The sequence below is a fragment of the Dromiciops gliroides genome, chromosome 1 (assembly GCF_019393635.1).
Source record: "Dromiciops gliroides isolate mDroGli1 chromosome 1, mDroGli1.pri, whole genome shotgun sequence".
Lineage (NCBI taxonomy): Eukaryota > Metazoa > Chordata > Mammalia > Microbiotheria > Microbiotheriidae > Dromiciops > Dromiciops gliroides.
The window spans coordinates 761,409,092-761,428,159 of NC_057861.1; the positions used below are offsets into that span (position 1 = coordinate 761,409,092).

At 52.4% G+C, this 19,068-nt stretch overlaps 1 protein-coding gene across 2 annotated transcripts in view; it reads left to right on the forward strand.

Moving 5' to 3' along the window:
* The window catches only part of DCLK3 (doublecortin like kinase 3), a 42,626-nt gene extending 27,749 nt beyond the window's left edge, over positions 1–14,877 (forward strand). The window contains exons 3-6 of one of the 2 annotated variants that reach the window (XM_043978652.1): positions 4,122–4,254; positions 5,676–5,843; positions 7,373–7,513; positions 13,912–14,877. In XM_043978652.1, coding sequence (XP_043834587.1) covers positions 4,122–4,254; positions 5,676–5,843; positions 7,373–7,513; positions 13,912–14,111 — 642 coding nt within the window. In that variant the 3' untranslated portion in view covers positions 14,112–14,877. Of the gene's footprint in view, positions 1–4,121; positions 4,255–5,675; positions 5,844–7,372; positions 7,570–13,911 lie in introns of both variants that reach the window. The other variant, XM_043978653.1, reaches the window with a different exon arrangement.
* The last annotated feature ends 4,191 nt before the right edge of the window (positions 14,878–19,068 follow it).

Below are 19,068 nucleotides of genomic sequence, written 5' to 3' on the forward strand. Positions count from 1 at the left end.
TGTCCTCATGGAAGGCATCTGACAACCTGTCTGAAAACATTCTAAAAAGCAAGCATACAGCCTTGCTTCACTCCACTGGTGACTGAGAAAGTGTAAGAGCATCATCCATCATTCAGGACCCGTGCCGTCATGGAACTGACCATTCCTTGGATGCAGAGAGCCAGGCTTTTAGCTTCTGTGGCGTGACCAGCCAGAGGCCCACCAAATCTCTACCTCCTCTGGTGCCTGTAGGGAGTGAGCTGTTGAGGTAAATTGGCTCTAAACATCAAAGCCTCACAAGTCCAACTTATCCCCAGCAGTTCTGGTGCAGGCACTGGCCTGGGCAGCTGTCTGTCTCCTCCTGACCCTGGCCTGGAGTTAGGTGACTTGTCCAGGTTCAGCTAGTATGTGTCAGGGGCAGGACTCAGACCTGCATCCTCCTGGCTTCATTAGACTTTGAGGCTCTCAGATTCATAGAACTCGCCCAGCAATAACCCTGACAGTTGGCAGCAGGGCATCGACTGGCCGGCACCTGGCAGTACCTTTGCCTGTTGGCCTTCTTCCCTCGACTGTCAGCCACCTGCCTGTCTCTCAGTATTTCTGTGTGGAAGGGGTGTCGAAGCTGCCTCTTCTGCACTGTCTGCTCCTCCTTGCATGAGGCTTGCTCAGATCTAGAGGACAATGGGACCGTGTTTGTTCAAGAGTCTATTTATAGCTGACTGAGGAGCAGGAGAGACTCCATCTGTGAGCCTTCAGGGTTCCAGGCTCTGGCTTTTAGGAAGGTAGGCCTAGAATGCCAGTCCAGAGGTGGGGGTGAGCTGACCTTGTGGGGAGGAGTCCCCCCACCGTCCTTCCTTACCCAAGGTCCCCTAATAGCTCTTGGATCTCAGCCTCCTCTTGTGGACAGCAGAGGCTCTGGCTTGTTGGACACAAAACCACCCATTCATAGAGAGAAGAAGACTTGGAGGGGCATCGACAGGGGCTGCTTGGGAAGTTTAAGACTCAGAAACAACAGAGGGAATAAGCTGCTTCTGGATGAAGGAATCGACTTCCCGTAAGTCCATCCTTCCTTCAGCATGCATCTCTGCTGGTTCATGTGCACGAATGCTGAGTCTTAGTGCTTGCAGACTTGCACCTGTCCTTACCTCGTGGTAAAGTGAGCTCAATGGACTCTCATTTCACTAATGGCTTCCGTCTTCCATAGGCCAGTCCTAAGAAGAATGGAGCTGGGGTGGGGCAGGGGTTAGGTGGACTCGAGATGGTGGGCTCTGGCTAGACAGCAACAGCAGGAACTGGTGACAAGCATTGGCACTTCTCCCTGTGCCCGGCACTTAGTAGGTGCTTGCTAAGTGCTTGTTGACCCACTAACTGGCTGCAGCAATGGGCTCTCCTCTTCATTAGGACGTTTCCATTTCTCCCCTCTATTTCTGTGGGTTTTTTGAGAAGGGGCAGAGCTGGCTGTCCTGAGTCTTTCTACCTTCACAAAGGCATTTGTTTTTCTCAGTCTCAGGTTGCATTTGTGAGTTGCAAGGGGTCTCCAGCCCCTACATGGGAGGAGCCTTCACTCTAACATCTCCAACAAGAGGCCACCTGCTCTCTGCTTGAGGACCTGGGGGGAAGGGACTCACCACATTGGGATGGCTCTGTGGTTACAGAGGTTTTCCGGCTCTCAAGCCTCAGTTGGTCCCTTGGCAGTTTCCCCTCAGCTCTGCCCTCTGGGGTCAAATGGAACAGGCCGGTCCCTCCACAGACAGTCCTCAGTTCGGACCAATCTCATTCTCTCTCTGAGTCTTCTCTTCTCCAAACTAAATACCCCAGCTCCCTTAGCTGGACATCACAGGACCTGGACTTGAGGTCTTTTCCCATCCTGACTGTCCTTCTCTGGACACTCTTTGGCTCCTCAATGTCTTTCTTCAACCACAGTGCTCAGACGAGGTCTGAAAGGCAGCACACTGTGGGACTGCTGCCTACCCATTCCTGGAAGTTCTGCCCGTCTCCATGGATGCAACCCCAAAGGACATGAGCTTCCTTGGTGCTCACGTTGCACTGACGACCTACATGGCGCTGGTGGGCCATTCAGACCTCCGGATCTTTGCCAGAACACCTGCCTTCTATTTGGAAGCTGGTTTTTGAACTTTGGGTTTGATTTCGTTCTGGGGTCCAGTGCGCTCTTACCACTTCCTCGCTCATCTTAGCCCAGGTGGTTCGGCCCTTTCCTGCGCAGAGGCCGTTCACCTCCACACGGCAGAAGCACAAAACTATTCTGAGCATCTGTGTCTTCTTTCTGGTTTCAGTTGTCACGGTCCCATCTACCCCAAGTGGAGCTGGTGACCTGGCTCTCCGTCCCTCTGCTCTCCCTCCATCCCTGTTTCTGTCTCTGTCTTTGGATCCCACCCCCCCCACCCCCAGCTCCTCCTGAGATTTAGCATTCCCAACTCTATTTCGGCCTCCCGGTCTGGGCTGAGTTGGGCTGAGCAGGCCACAGCTGGGCTGGTGCACATGGGAATGCAGGCACTTGCTGCCACCTTGTGGCATAGCATTGCAAGCATTGCAATGGCTAAGTGGCCCCATGGCCACATTCATTCAACAAATCGAGGGCCTACTATGTGCCTGGGCCTCCTCCAAGGGATAAGGAGATGAAAACAATTCACACCCTGCATCTTTCTGGAATAATTCCCATCTGATTGGAAGCATGTGTCTTATTCGAGTCATTCCACTCCAAAGTGAATCCCATTCAATAATCCTCGATTCAGTGGGAAGGCCCTCTCAGGGCATGGGCACACAGAGACAGTAGTGCCCACATGCCTTGGGGGAATCTGACCCAGGCTCTTCTTAATGCCAAGAAGTTACACAGACCACTCCTTTCCTCTGAGGGTCCCCATCAGTAGCCAGCATTGACTGGAAAAGTGCAAGAGCATCTTGGACTCAATAAGTGGGTATGTGTGTCATGAGCCCCAGAAGCCTCTATGGGAATGGAAAATCAAAGTTCCCATGGCTGTTCTGGGGGTCTACATGGACCCCAAGCCTCCTTGGCCCACAGGCCAGGCACTACTGGCCTGGGGCGGGGTGTTAGGGGCTGGTGGGGATGGTCCAAGATGCCTCCAATATTGGAGGAAGGGTTAGCCTGTTTTTCCTTGATTATTGTGGGTAGAACTAGCAACAATGGGTGGGAGCTAGGGAAGGCGGTGTAAACAAAGTTTGAATGAATAGAGTGATCCCGGAAGGGAAGGAGCTGCCTCACCAGGTAGTGAGTTCCCCATCACTGGAGGCCTTCAGTGAAGCATTTTCCTGTAGGGAAGAGGGGATGACCTGCTCGGCTTGAGGTCCTCTCCAACCCTAGGACCCTAAAGTCCTGAGGAGCAGAGAGACCCCCGATGGGGTGGGGGAGGGGCAGGGAAGGCTTTGTGAAAGGTGTCTGGGCGGGGCCATAGGGATGACCAGGATGTTGAGGGGTGGAGTGTTCCAGGTAAAAAAAGGGCACAAATACCCAATGTTCAGGTTGTCTGGAGTGAGTATGATGGAGAGGACACTGGGACACAGGGTGAAGTGACTTGTCCAGGGTCACACAGGTAATAAGTGTCTTTGGGCTCAGGTCTTCCTGACTCTGGACTCGGTGGTGCCACCTAGTGGCCCTTCTGTGTACTAGGAGGCAGCACCATGTAGTGGAAACAGTCTGGTCATGAGCCCTGCATTCCAATCCTGCCTCAGACATTTTCTAGCTGTGTGAGCCCTCCCTTCTCTGGGCCTCTCTTGTCTCCTCTAAGGTGAGGCCTTTTCCCTCTCATGAGGCATGACGGCCCTTCTAAGGTATCTGTGAGAGGAGACTTAAGATATTTGCCCCAGGTTTGGGGCAGGCACAGATGTGCTGGAGAGGGAGCTGGGCCTTCTCTTGTGTGGTTCCCATTCCTGGGCAGTGCCCGGCTGCTCTTGTGCCCTGCTCTGGCCCCAGATTCTGTCTTGGAGAAGCAGCTTGGTGTGTTCCTGTGTGCAGACCTGCCCCCAGACACTTGGCCCTCTCTGGCAGATCCTGCTGCACATGTGGCTCCTTGCTAGGGCTGCTGGTGTTTTGCACATAGTAGGTACAGAATCACTGACTGTTGCACGGAGTGGAGAATTGAACCCGGGCCTTTGTTTCACCACAGGTCCAGCGAAATGCAGACAAATCCACCACCTTGAAGCTGGCTGACTTTGGCCTTGCCAAGCATGTGGTCAAGCCCTTATTTACCGTGTGTGGGACGCCCACCTACGTGGCCCCAGAGATTCTCTCGGAGAAAGGTAAATGGGAGACAACTGTGGGAGGGGCTCTCGAGCTGTGTGCCCCATTTCCTGACCAGTATTCTGGGGCTTCCCGCCTGTCACCTCCTCTGTGACTCCTGGCTACCTTCTGCTGGGTGGTCATGTTATTGTTTCAAGGTTGTTGGTGCTTTTGGTGAAGTCGAGCTATTTGGGAGGAGGCCTGCCACAGGATCACTGGATGGGAGGGCCTCTTGGACTTGGCACACATTTGGGGACAAGTAGGAGCTGGGATAAGGTGGCTTGGGGAGCAAGATCTGGTTCTTACTTTATTCCCGGCTCAGGCCGTGTCTAAAGATGGAGTGAACCATTTATCAGAAGGACCGCCCGAGCCCTGCTCTGAAAGGGAAAGGGAGACCTAAGGGCCTTGTCCCGGCTTCTTTGCTGTTGATAACGATTGTTATGAATTGATTATACTTAAGTGATCAATGAGAGATACCTAGTGTATCGATTATATCTCACTGAACAAAGGGGCAAATGGAGAACATTGAGACTGGCCTCCCCAGCACCCGGCCTGTCCTTTTTTTAAAAAAATAATTGACATTTTAATTTAAATTTTTGAGTTCCAAACTTTATCCCTCCTTCTCTTCCCCCACCCCCTCCCTGAGGTGGTAAGTAATCAGATGTGGGTTATACATGTGCAATTATGTAAAACATTTCCATATTAGTCATTTCATACAAGAAAACTTGAATAAAAGAAAAAATAAAAGAAAGAAAGTGAAAAACAGCCTGCTTCAGTCTGTTCCATCTATATCAGTTCTTTCTCTGGAGGTGGGTAGTCTGCTTCATCATTAGTCCTTTGGGATCATCTTGGATCATAGTATGGCTGAGAATAGTTACGTCTTTCACAGTTCTTCATCCAACAGTATTGCTGTCTCTGTGCACAAGGTTCTCCTGGTTCTGCTCTCTTCACTCTACATCAGTTCATACAGGTCTTCCCAGGCCTTTCTGAAGTCCTCTTGCCGGTCATTTCTTGTAGCACAGTAACATTCCATCCCCATCCTGTACCACAGCTTGTTCAGCCATTGCCCCATGGCTGGGCTTCCCTCTGATTCTTAGTCACCACACGAAGAGCAGCGTCACTATTTTTGTACAGAATGTTGTCTTGTTCTCTTCTGGGGGAGGGGAAAGGCTGCTCGTGAGCCCTTTGGGGTGGGGTTGAAGAAGCTCCAGCAGTGCAGACAGCTGAGGGCTGAGTGGAGAGGCTGGCAGTGTAGACAGCAGGCACAGGCCCGGTGCTGGGGAGGCCGGGCAGCAGAATGAAGACAGGCGGTGGGCAGCCCCAGGAGGTGCAGGCCTTGGCCGGCTGGGCTGTGTGGACCCCTCGCGGCTGCTTTTTCTGCCCAATGCCAGGGGCTGGTCTGGGGCAGAGCCTTTCAGCTTCTTGGGCCTCTCTTCCCCAGGGTACGGGCTGGAGGTGGACATATGGGCGGCCGGCGTGATTCTCTACGTCCTGTTGTGTGGCTTCCCTCCCTTCCGCAGTCAAGAGAGAGACCAAGAGGAACTGTTCGCTATCATTCAGCGGGGACGCTTCGATTTCCTCCGTCCGTACTGGGACAACATCTCAGAGGGTGAGCGGGAGAGCCGGCCGTCTTGGGGTCTAGCTGTGTGCCCCATCTCCACGGGTCTCCCGGAAGCCGGTAGAAAACCCTTGGGCCCCAAAGCCGAGCGTCCACAGGCTCCCCTGCCAAGCCGTCTGGGTGGCAGGTCAGCTCCCAAAGGAAGCATCCCCCTAGGGGTCTCACTTCCTGCTGGTCCTTAGGGAAGCTTCCTGAAAGTGGGTCCCCTTGGGGCTCTGACCATAGGGCCCGTGGTTATTAACATCGAGCGAAGTGTAGCCTGGGGAGACCTCTGTCCCAGCTGCCCCCGCGGAGGGGATGGACGCCCTGAGGATGCTGGGTCCCCTGGGCCCCGAACATGGCTGGGCTTCCTCAGTGACCCAGAATCCCTGGAAGGCCTAACGAGGTCCAGCCATCTACACAGGAATTGCTAAATGGATAAAATGCGCCTCTTGTCCAGACTGATGCCACTGGAGGGTCAGTAGCCTATGACTTCATATGTCTGAGACAGGCCCTGCAGAGAGACTGAGCTGGGCCCAGACCTGGGCATGGGAAGAGGGGGCCACTTCTCAGTCCCAAACCTGTTTCCTTAGTGCCCATTGCCAGGAGTGACACCACTGTCCCTGACCATCTAGTGACTTTGAGGGCCATAGAGAGCTGGTGGGGTATCAGGTTGACTGTAGCCCATTGGGCCTACCCCTTTTCAGGAAGTAGGTTAAGGGGGATCTTTGAAGAGACAAGGAATTGGAAGAAGAGTGAGGACTAACAGGTGGGCAGCCTGATGCAATCATGTTTAGGGCAAGTGTCCTATGTGGGACCCGTGGGGGCGTGGACCACACTGCCCCAGGGAGAAGACAGTGGGGGGAGGCTGTGGTGCCCCCCCACCCCAGGAGGGCACAGACACTGAGTGTCAGGCCCTCCCTCAGGTCTGAGCAGCTTAGGAAGACCTGGAGGCAGGGCCAGGTGGGGTATTGGGGAGTGGAAGACTGGTTTTTCTAATGCGTGGCCCCCCTTCCTGACTGGAGTATCATCCGAGGCTGGCTGACTGAGATGCTGGCTTCTGCAGCTTGGGAAAGAATGCAAAGAATAGGCAAAGAAGAGAAGCATAGTGTGTGTGTGTGTGTGTGTGTGTGTGTGTGTGTGTGTGTATACACACACTCACACACACACAGAGTTTTGTTCCTTGCATGGCCCGTGGGTGGCCAGAGATTTCAAAGCAGCTGGGGAGTGTTCCCACTTGTATATGGAATTAAGGTGAGACCTGCTAACTCTGAGGGGGAATTTTGGTGCCTTGTGCATCAAGGGAAGGGAACGTCAAGGTGGCTCAGCAGGGAGCATGCCGGGAGAGGAGTCAGGGAAACCTAAGTCCGAATTCTGCTGCAGACATTCGCTAGCTATGTGACCTTGGACAAGTCACTGCACAGTAACCCTCCTGGACATGCAGAAAACAAGCAATAGTGCAGCTGACTCAGCAGGAGAGTCCCCACACTCTTGGAGTAAGCCTCCTGTTTTGTCTTCTTTTCTCTGTGATTCTCCAATAGCTGCCAAGGATCTAGTTCGCCAGCTGCTGGTGGTCGACCCCAAGAAGCGCTACACGGCCCACCAAGTCCTTGAGCATCCGTGGATCAAGGCGACTGGGAAGGCGAGCCCGGTCTACGGACAGGCAGAAGTGACAACCGCCAGTGAGCTGTCCTCCAGGAGCCAGGGCAAGGACACCCTGGAAGGAGACACGTAGAGGGGAGGTGCCTGGTCTTGTGTCTGTGAGCAGCCCCCAGGGCAGGGCCCTTAGGGAAGCAGCCAGACACACCGACAGAGGCAGAGTGCATGGGGTATTGTTGGGTGTGTATGTGGGGGATAGACAGACGAGACATAGAGACAGGGAGAGGGGGAGAGAAGAAAGAGGGAGAGAAAGGGGAGATCGAGGGAGAGTGACAGAAAGAGAAGGGAGACATGGAGACAGGAAGAATGAGAGGAGGGAGGAGGAGACAGAGACAGAGAGAGATGAGAGGAGAGAGAGGGTGAGAGAGAGAGAAAGACAGAGAGACAGAGAGAGAGAGACAGAGGACAGAGAGAAGAGACAGAGAGAGACAGAGAGACAGAGACAGAGACAGAGAGAGAAAGACAGAGAGACAGACAGAGAGAGAGAGACAGAGAAACAGAGAGAGACAGAGAGAGGGAAGATATGGAGACAGGGAGAATGAGAGAGGAGGGAGGGGGAGAGAAAGACAGAGACAGAGAGATGAGAGGAGAGAGGGAGGGGGAGAGAGAGAGAAAGACAGAGAGACAGAGAGACAGAGAGACAGAGAGAGACAGAGAGAGAGAGAAGAGAGAGAAGAGAGACAGAGAGAGAGACAGAGGAGAGAGGAGAGACAGAGAGAGAGAGAGGAGATATGGAGACAGGGAGAATGAGAGAGGAGGGAGGGGGAGAGAAAGACAGAGGAGGAGAGAGAGAGAAGGGGAGGAGACATACAAGAGCGCGCGCGCGCGCGCGCGCACACACACACACACACACACACACACACACACACACACACACACACACACACACACACACACACACACACACACACACACACACACACACACACACACCCCCTCTGATTCCGGAGAGCGTTCAGCCCCTTGCAGACTGTCCCGTTCTCTGTCCTCACGTGGCTGTCTCTTCCAGGCCCCCCCCCCCAGCAGATGGTAAGCCCCTGAGGGCAGGCCTCTGGCCTATCTTCGTGTCCCAGTGCCTTGTCCCTAAGAGGCGCCCCACAAGTGTTTGTTGAACTAAACCGTTTCGTACACTGGAAGTGTTTCAGACTGGTGGCTTTTCAAGTGTATAAATGACCTCACTGATGACTCTGTTCTTGTACTTGTTCCGCTGTAACATGACGTGTCAGTTTCCCCTTGTAGCGAATGTCATGGTGTGACACATGAGCGTTAGCGCTGATTGGGGAAAGCCCCACCCCGACCCCGAGCCTCCCCTGTAGCCCGAGCACAGCCACGCGCCCGGGGGCTTTCTGGGGAATAAAGCGTTTGATGCGGGCTCAGGAGGCTTGGCTCAGCTCTCTTCTCCCCGCCCCCGCCCCGCCCCGCCCCGCCCCCAGCTCTGCGCTCCTCCCCTCTGGGAGGCTGCACCCTCCAGGTACAGAGCCCTCTGGCAGCAGGATGCCGGGAGGGTCCGATGGGGGACACTCCGGGCTCCCGCCAGGCTTAAGGATGCTTCTTGCCGCTTTGCCGTGGGACTCGGGGTCTCTCCGGCGCCCCCCTACCCCAGCCCAGCCCCTGAACCACTGTCCTGGGAACAAGAGTAAGAGCAGCAGCTGCTTCTTGTCCCCCGAGCTGGGCTCCCTGCTTCCCTGGGACCCCCATGAAGCCATGAGCTGTCAAGCACTTATTGATCACCTGCTCCGGGCCAGGCGCTGCCCCTTACGCAGGGGCCTGGGGACAGAAGTGCAGCAATTCCTGCTGTCCACCACTGCACATGTGTGCCCACAGGTACCTCTATCTCTCCACTGGGCATCTCCACTGGCAAGCCTCCTGGCTCCCTTCAGCTGAACCCCCACAGTCACCCTCAATCATGCTTCCCTCCCTCTTGGTTTTCCCAGTTCATCCTGTCTCTGGGTATTTGAACATAGTTGTTTGCATGTTGTGTCCCCCCCCCTCCCCCCGCATTGGAGTGTGAGCTCCAGGAGAGCCCTTTGCTTTTGTCTGCCCGGTGCTGTCACATAGTAGGTGCTTAACCAATGCTTAACCATGGATGATGGATGGACAGAGAGCAGACAGAGAGCAAGGAGCTGGGGCTTGAACCGAGCCTTGAAGGGAGAGGAGGAGCTGAGGAGGGAGGGCACAGCAGGTCTGAGGGATTGCCAGCGCCAAGGCGAGAAGCCGGGAGACTGAGGGGTGCCTTAGGGGAGTCTCCCATCTTGCCGGCACGACTCTCCTCCGGCCCAGAGCACGGTCTCACCTTTCTTCAGGATCTCAAAGTAGACCGCAAACCATCGAGGCCCACCTGTGCCTGGGCAAGGCTGCCCTCTCCGGCACCCCAGAGAGGGGCCCGTCCCGTGTTTGCCTCAACAGGAGGCCCCCTAGTCCTCCAGGGCAAACCTAAGTGTTCCATATTTTCTCAGAGGCCGAGCCTAATTAGGCCACGTTGCACCTCCCCCTTCTCACTCGTGGTTCTGTCCTTTGACCCCAAGAGAACCCACAAGCAGTCCAGCCTCAGTGGCCAAGCTCATGGTGATGAGCACCCCCTATCTCATTTTGGAGGAAAAGGAGAGAGGCAAAGGCCTTAGGCACCCAAAGGCTGTGGCAGGGGTGGTGGTGAGGGCAAGCTACACCTGGAGGAGCTCCTGTTTCAAATGAGATCAAGTGAGAGAATATTTGAAAGGCACTTAGCCTACCTGGCACATTGTAGGTGCTATAAAAATGCTCATTCCTCACTCTCTTCCTTTTCCTTCCTTTCCATTCCCCTCTCCTCCCTTTGCTTCTCTTCCCTTTCCTCTTTTTAAAAATCATATTTTTCTCCAATTTATATTAAAACAATTTTAAACATTCGGTTTTTTCAAGTTTTGAGTCCCAAATTCTCTCCCTCCCTGCCATCCCCCTTCTCTGAGATGGTAAGCAATCTGGTGACGGTTGTACATGTGCAATCCTGTAAAACATTCCCTCATGAGTCGTTTTGTATGAGACTCAAACACAAAAAAGAATGAAAGGAAGAGAGTGAAAAACAGCCTGCTTCCGTCTGTGTGCAGATAATAGCAGGTGTTTCTCTGAAGGCAGATAGCATGTTTCATCATGGGTCCTTTGGGATTGTCTCGGATCATTGTCTAGATCCGAGGAGCAGAGTCTTTCACAGCTGATCATCCCGCAGTGTTGCTGTTACTGTGCACAGTGTTCTCGAGTCTGCTCGATTCACTTCGCATCAGTTCAGGTAAATCTTCCCAGGTTTTTCTGAGATCGTCTGTCCCCGTCCTATTCCACAGCTTGTTTCAGCCACTCCCCAGTGGATGGGCAGCCCCTCAGCATCCAATTTTTAGCCACCACAAAAGAGCTGCTGGAAACATTCCCTTTCTTCTCAATGACTCTCCATCAAGTGTAATCAGCTCATTTCATAGAAGAGGAAGCAAGCCAGGGCAGAGGCAAAACGACTTAACCAAACTCAGTCTATTAATTAGCATTTGTGAAGCACCTACTATGTGTCAGGTGCCATGCTAGGGGCGGGGCTTAGAAGTCCAAAGAATGGAACAGTCTCTGCCCTGCAGGAGCTGGCATTCTTATGGAAGAGGAAGGAGGTATAGCTATAAAGGCATCTGGCATCTGATAAAGAGAAGCAGTCCAGAGAATTGGGTGGGAGCTTAGTACAAGTGGGGGGGTCAGATAGAAGATGCTGCTTGAGCTGTGTCTTAGAAAGACAGAGGAGAGAGAGAGAGAGAGAGAGAGAGAGAGAGAGAGAGAGAGAGAGAGAGAGAGAAGGAGAGAGAGGAAAGAGAGGAAAGAGAGGGAGAGAGAGAGAGGGAAAGAAAGAGGAGAGAGAGGAGAGAGGGAGAGAGAGAGGAGAGAGGGAGAGAGGAGAGAGAGGGAAAAAAAGAGAGAGGAGAGAGAGGGAGAGAGAAGGAGAGAGAGGAAAGAGAGGGAGGGAGAGAGAGAGAGGGAAAGAAAGAGAGAGAGGAGAGAGAGGAGAGAGGGAGAGAGAGAGGAGAGAGGGAGAGAGGAGAGAGAGGGAAAGAGAGAGAGAGAGAGAGAGAGAGGGAGAGAGAGAGAGAGAGAGAGAGAGAGAGAGAGAGAGAGAGAGGAGAGAGAGGGAAAGAAAGAGAGGAGAGAGGAGAGAGAGAGGGAGAGAGGAGAGAGAGAGAAGAGAGAGGGAGAGAGGAGAGAGAGGGAAAGAAAGAGAGAGAGAGAGAGAGAGAGAGAGAGAGAGAGAGAGAGAGAGAGAGAGAAGAGAGAGAGAAGAGAGAGGGAGAGAGTGTCTCTGAGGTAGGAGTAAAGATAGAGTGCATTCCAGGTATGGGGGGATGGCCAGGGCAAAGGCACTGAGATTCGAGATGGGTTGTCATCAGTTGACTAACAAAGGACCAATGAATGAATGGAAGTCTTTCCTGAAGGTTTGCTGTACATTAAGCACTGTGCTAAGCGCTGGGGATGCCAGTAGAAGTGCACAAGACAGTCCCTTCCCTCGAGGAGTTCACTGTAAGAAAGGCAGATGACACAGAGGGGACAGTGGTGGCCAGGGGCTCTATGGGGGTGGGGAGGTGTGTGGCAAGCCTTGGGGCAGGCTCAGCCTCCCATGGCTGGGAGCTTGAGACCCAGGCTGCAGGTGGAGGCTGGAGCTTGCGTGGAAGTGGTGCAGCAGGCTTGGGGCCTGGTGAGGGCAGGGGAGGAGAAGCAGGGGAGATTGTAGGACGTCGGTGGGGGGTGGTGGAGGAATGTCCAATGAAGTGGGGCCGGTAGGTTGGGGTTGGGCTACGAAGGGCTGAGAAGTGACACAAGCAGGATTCGAATGCAGGTCTCTACCGCTCCCTCCAGCACTCCCCTCCGCCTCACAGGGCCTCCCTCCACCCGGCCAATGGACAATAGCAGCAGGACCCTTGCTGCCCTAGCACAGCTGGATGCTGAGGAGCCTAACAAGGCTCCCACTGCTTCCTTGGCTGTGAATGAAGCCGTGCGTGGCTTTAGCTCTTGAGTCCAGGTGTGCTCTCCCGGCTTCCTTGGCTGCTTCTCCTGGTAGCAGAAACCAGCGGGTGCCGCAGCCTCCCTCCCCTCCCCCCCCCCCAGCCCCATCAGTCTGGGAAAACTGCACTGCTGCCCCCAGAGACAGATGGCCGACAGTGCAGGGGCACGGACCACTAATGGGCAACCCTTCGTCCTCTAGGGGTGTGAGGGGCCTCTGGAAATAACCTGGTCTGCCACAGGTTTGGCTACAAATCAGTTAGTGAGCGCTCCCTGCCTCTTCCCTGAAGTAATAATCATGGATGTGTATCGGTACACATACATTTATACACATTTTATTAATGCAGATTATGTCTATACAAGTATATTTATAACTCATGTATGTAATCCATGCACACACGCATACATATACATACACACATTACACTTACATACATATATTATTAATACAGTTTATGTGTATTTGAGTTTATACATAACACAAGCATGCAATCCCATGATTATACAGACACGTGTATACACACACATGTAACACAATACACTTACAGAATACATTATTTTTTGTTTGCTTTTTTTTTTTTTTAGTGAGGCAATTAGGGTTAAGTGACTTGCCCAGGGTCACACAGCTAATAAGTGTTAAGTGTCTCAGGCTGGATTTGAACTCAGGTACTCCTGACTTCAGGGCCGGTGGCTCTATCCACTGCGCCACCTAGCTGCCCCCATAATACATTATTAATGCAGTATATTTGTGTGTAAGTCTAGGCATAACAATGCACATGAGTCATGATCATAAAACACATATGTATACACGCATGAACATGTATGTATGTGTGCAGCCTTCCAACCATGCAGAGTTGGAGGTGGCATCTGACCTAGCCCTCCTTGACAGTAGGTCCAGTACAAATCACTGCACCATCCTGCCCCGCCTAGAGGGGAGCCCCAGAAGGCAGGAGACACCAGCAAGCCTGGTTTCATTGTCTGGATGATATTTCCAGCCGACTGGCCACCTCCCTGCCCTTCCCTGCGCTTCCCTTCATGTTGCAGTCAGCGTGTATTGGGTCACCTGTCATACTCAGGTGCAGGATCTGGCCAAGTCTTCCATAACGCTTTCCTTCCCTCCTCATCCTCTGCTGTGTCCCCTCTATGGAAGTCTATGCTGATGACTGTCCTGAGCCTGGGGGTGACTCCATATGCAGGGGCCAAGGACACACAGCACGGGGGTAGTCTGCAGCCTTTTTGGGTGGCTGGGAGTCCAGGAAGGGGGTGCCTTCAGAGACCACCCTGCTTGGTTCCTCTGCTCCAGGTTTGATAGCTTGGCTGTCTGCAACCAGTGAGAGGCCTTGGGTCCCTCCCCACTGAGGCTGCTGTGTGGCTCTGTGAAATGGGTCCCAGTCCTTGGCCTTTGTGCTTGTTTTTTCTGTTGTAGGTGAAGGGATTGGAGACTCCAAGCTCCTGAGTTTCAAAAGGACAGGAAATCAAGTATCTGAACGTTTCAGCAGCTGGGCTTTGCGGTCAGTGACCTTCAGGAGTGACCTTTGGGACCAGCCCAGTGGTATAAGGCGTGAGGACTCATCCAGCAGTTATGACACATCTGGATATCCACATGGTAGAACCAGTGTTATGTAGAGACCATAATGAGTGAATGTGTTCTCCTCAGAGATGGACGTGACAAAGAGGAGAGAGGGCCCCCAAGGTGGGGGAAGGAAACCTTGGCATTTTTGTCCTTGTTATGTCTCACAGTAAATCTCTTTATAAAAGCTAATTGATGCTCAGTGGTTAATGGAACTGACCAGTCCATCAATAATCATTTATTAAGCACCTATTATGTGCCAAGCCGTGCTGAGCGTTGGGGTGCTCAGCACTCACTGGTACCTAATCGGGAAAGACACAACTAGTGGAAGCTTGAGCTGATGGCAATAGAGAACCTGAGCCTGGGGGTCTTTTTGTTGTTGTTCTTGTTGTTTTTTGTTTTTGGAGCCTGGGGGTCTTTAAGGTCAGGTATGGAGCCAGTCAGGCTCTGGGATGTTGAACCAGAGTGTGGTGGCCATCACACAGGCTGCCCCTGGGCCAGAGACGCTGTAAGGAAGCTGCGTGCCTTTACTTCCCTAGCATGGACTTGTTACCAGGAAGGCCCCAGGTCCTGCAATAGGAGGGTGAGTGCCCAGCTCGCCTGAGGTTATCCCCTTTTTGCTGTGGCCCTGATGGTCTTCTGAGAAGCAGGAGGCCTTATCTTGTTGTCAGGGGTCAGTTGCTACCTGGCCATTTTGCTGAGAGAATCGGGATGTTGAATGGGACAAGAATCAAGAATCAGTTCTGGATTGGTCCCGACAAGCTACCTTGCACTGTGCTTGCCTGGAAGGGAAGATGTGGCCTGGAGCACACTCCCATGTTAGGCACCCCTGCCGCCCTAAACACCTTCTGGGGGTGGGTGTGAAGGTAGTGAGGATTTATGTGGGCGTGTGTGTGTGCATGTGTGTGTATGTGTGTGTATATGCATGTGCATGTAGTACACATGTGCATGTCTCTGTGTATATGTGTATGTGCATACATGTGTGTATATGTGCATGTATGTGCATATGTGTATGTCTACGTGCATGTGTATTGTGTACATGTACACATGGGTATGTATATGTGTATTGCACGCACACATGTATGTGTGTGCATGTGCACAGTGCATGTATATGTGTGTGCATGTGTGTACACATGTGCATGTCTCTGTGTATATGTGTATGCATGTGCATATGTGTATGTCTATGTGCATGTGTATGTGTGCACGTATACACACGGGTATGTATATGTGTATGTGCATGCATGCACACATGTGTATGTCTGTGTATGTCTGTGCATATATGTGTATACATGTGCATATGTGTATGTCTGTCTGTGTGTATATGTGTGTATGTGCATATGTGTATGCCTCTGTGTATGCATGTGCATGTGCGTATGTCTATGTGTATGTCTGTGTGTATGTATATGTGTGCGTGTATGAGGGTGGGGCAAAGCATTGGGAAGATGAGAAAGTAAGCTTCAAGTGAACGCTCCAGCTCCCCCAGGAGCTGATGCCCACGGCAGACAGCATCCTTCTGACTTCTGGAAGGAAACTAGAAGGAAACCCAACTGTGGAGCCTTGAAGTGGAGGCTGCTTTCACTTCACAGCCACTGCCCTGGGTTCCATGGTAAGGGACATCCAGAGAAGACCCTCAGGGGTTACCTGGGAGCCCCTGTGAAGGCCGATCTTGGGAGTCTGCAGGAAGCAGACTTCCTTTGTCTGAAGTCTTTCATAATTTTTTTTTGGTAGTGTGTGTATGATGGCTCCAACCCAGGCCTGGCACATGAGATGGCAATTCCTGGATGCTTATAGCCGTGATGGCTGGCATAAATGATGACCGGAAGCTTTCCTTAATCCAAGACCTCTGCTGGAGGACCTTATCCAGGCTTCCCCTCCACACATTCTCTTCACTGACGGGGCTTCTCTGCAGATCTGCCCTGAAGAACTCAGGGCTAAAGCCTACTAGGCCCATAGAGATGGAATTTCTTTAAAAATATTTAATTTCCTCCCATTTATGTATAAAAAACAATTTTTAACATTCAATTAAAAATTTGAGTTCCACATTCTCTCCCTCCCTCCCCTGCCCCCTTATTGAGAATGTAAACAATTTAATGCATGTTAGACACGTTCAGTCACACAAAACATATTTCCACATTATTGTTTGTGCTTTGTTCTCAAAGAGGACCGTGACATTAGGAGGTGATGTCATGACTTGCAGTGAATTGGATTTAAATGATGAAGGGCTGTGCAAAGTCACCAGTCTCTCTTTTCTCCAGAGCCATCTGGGTCGAGTGGCAAGGAAAACTGGAGATGGCCCTGGATGTTTGAGGCAACCAGGATTAAGTGACTTACACAGGGTCACACAGTTAGCAAGTGTCAAGTGTCTGAGGCTGGATTTGAACTCATGTCCTCCTGACTGTAGCGCCAGGGCTCTATCTACTGTGCCACATAGCTGTCCCTGTTTCCACATTAATTGTGTTGTGAAAGAAAACACAGCCCCCCCCAACCCCACAAAAATGAAGAAAGTGAAAGTGGATATAAAGTGAAAATGAAGGAAGTGAAAAATAAGGAAAGTGAAAAAATTTGCTTTGATCTGCATTCAGATTCTATCAGTTCTTCCTCTGGATGTGGACAGCATTTTTCATCATGAATGATTTGGAACCGTGTGGGACTATTGTATTGCTGAGAATAGCTGTCATTCATAGTTGATCTTACAATATTACAATAATTGTGTACACTGTTCTCCTGGTTCTGTTCATTTCACTTTGCACCTGTTCATGTAAGTCTTTCCAGGTTTCTCTGAAGGCATCCTGTTAATTCTTATATCAGGATAGTATTCTATCACAATCATACATCACAGCTTGTTGAGACATTCCACAGCTGGTGGGTATCCACTTAATTTCCAATTCTCTGTCACTACAAAAAGAGCTGCTAAAATTTTTTTTTTGTAGATATAGATTGTTTTACTTTAAAAAAATCTATTTGGAATACTGACCTAGTATTGGTATTGTTCTACCTCTCTTATTTGACCTCTTCCAGGAATTCTTTTTGTGCCTGAGACCAATTCACATTTTTCTTGGGTGTGTGTGTGTGGGGTACTTTGGATGTAGCCATTTTGACTTTATTGTCTTCTCCTGAGTTTATGTTTTGATCTTCTCTGTCACCATAGTAATTTTCTATGGTCATTTTCTAGCCTATTTCTTGACTTTTAGTTTTATGTCAAGGTTGGGCTCTGCTCCTGGGATGGAGGGGGCATTGTCCCGAGCTTCATGTTTTTTGGTGCAGCTGTTTTCAGAGCTAGTTCTTATCATCTTCCAGTTCAGGTCTGACCGCAGCCCTCGCCGGCTCAGGAAGAACCAGGGTCTCCCTAGTGGCTCCAGCATGAAATGCACACTCCTCTGGCAGAAAGCGCCTCCTTCCAGGCTGAGTCTTCATCACTCCCTCCCCCAGGGTTGTTGGAGGATCCAGTCAGTCTTCAAACCCTCCAGGACTAGACAAATGCCGCTATTGCTCTTAGGACGAAGATGGCCCCTTCTTGGGCTCCTGCTCCTCTGTTTTCTGGCCTTGCACTTTCAAGGGGACGGTAGAAAAGGGGCTCACCATGGAGAAGGCTACCCTGCCACTCCCATCCTGGGAGCACCCCAAGTACTTCCAAGATCTTGCCAGCAGGTGGCGCTGTTACCCCAAGCTCCAGCCGAGCCTCTACAGCTCTGACCCCTCACTTCAGGGCATCGCTGCTGGTCTTTTAACGAGCAATGGGTGGAGTGAAGGAAGAAAGGAAACGAATATTTATTAAGCACCTACTATGGGCCAGGCCTTGTGTTAAGCATTCTAAAACATCTCATTTGATCTTCTCGAAAATCGGGGGGGGGGAGTGTTGTTATCACCTCCATTTTACAGTGAAGAAACAGAGGCCGACAGAGGCGAATGGCTTCCATAGCTGTCAACAAGGTCTGAGGACAGATTTGAACTCAGGTCCTCCTGGCTCCAGACCAGTGCTCTGTGCACCACAGCGCCTCCTTGTGGCTTTGGGAGCGACCCTGTACAGTCTCTGCATGCCTACTGTATGTGCACACCCCTGCACGTGCTGCTCATCCCTGTCACCACATGGAGGGCAGGGAAGGCCTTGCTTCCGTCTCAGCAAATGCGGGCTGCTTGATTGACTGACGGTTCCCCCAGGGGCTGGGCCTGGCCGGTTGGAAGCCCAATGGACCGGAGCGGCCGTGAGTGCAGGCGCTGGCGTGGCTTGCGTTCTGCCGGCCACAGGCATGGAGGCCATGGCCGAGAGGACCACCAGAGCCAGCCTCTCTCCTCGGCTGGTCCCACTTCCAGCGTCGGCTCTGCAAAACTCAAGGCTGAGCTGCCTCCGGGAGCCTCCAGATGGCGTCTCTACCAGAACTGATCAAACCCACCTGTCCTCAGGTGTGCCCAAGCCCAGCGGAGGGGCTGGGGCGGAGTGGTGCTGACGGGGCCTCCTGGCTCTCCTCCGGGTCTTAGGAGACTCTGCCTGGGCCTCTTCCGCTCTGGTGCCAGCACCCATTTCCGCAAGACCACAGCGCAAGGCTACGCTGCCTTGGCCAAGGGTGGCAGGGCACCTGCCTCTAGGCACTAGAGGCTGACGGAGGACATTCCCCTGAGACTCGGTCTGGTACAAGAGCAGGATGGCTGGTCTTGGAAAGTACCCCGAGGTCTCTGGTGTGGAAGGTGGCCTGCTGGGGGGGAGGGGGCGGCAGCAGCCAGGGCAGAGGCTCGCCTCTTCTGGGGGGATGGGCTTCCGCACCCCGGGACTTTGGTTGGCTCCCTTCTGGAGGGCCAGGTACCGAGCTCTCAGAGGGGTTTTTAGCCTGACTGACAGTGGAATTTTCTGCCTGGTTACAAGGAGGTCGATATCTCATTAAAGGTGATGACAGAATGTCAGGACTCAAAGTCAACCCGTGCCAAATGTGAAACAGCCAATTTGTCTATGGAATCATTTAGTCTACAACCACTGCGCAGGCGCAAGGGCCCCGGCTCCCCGCGGGGGTGGGCAGGCCA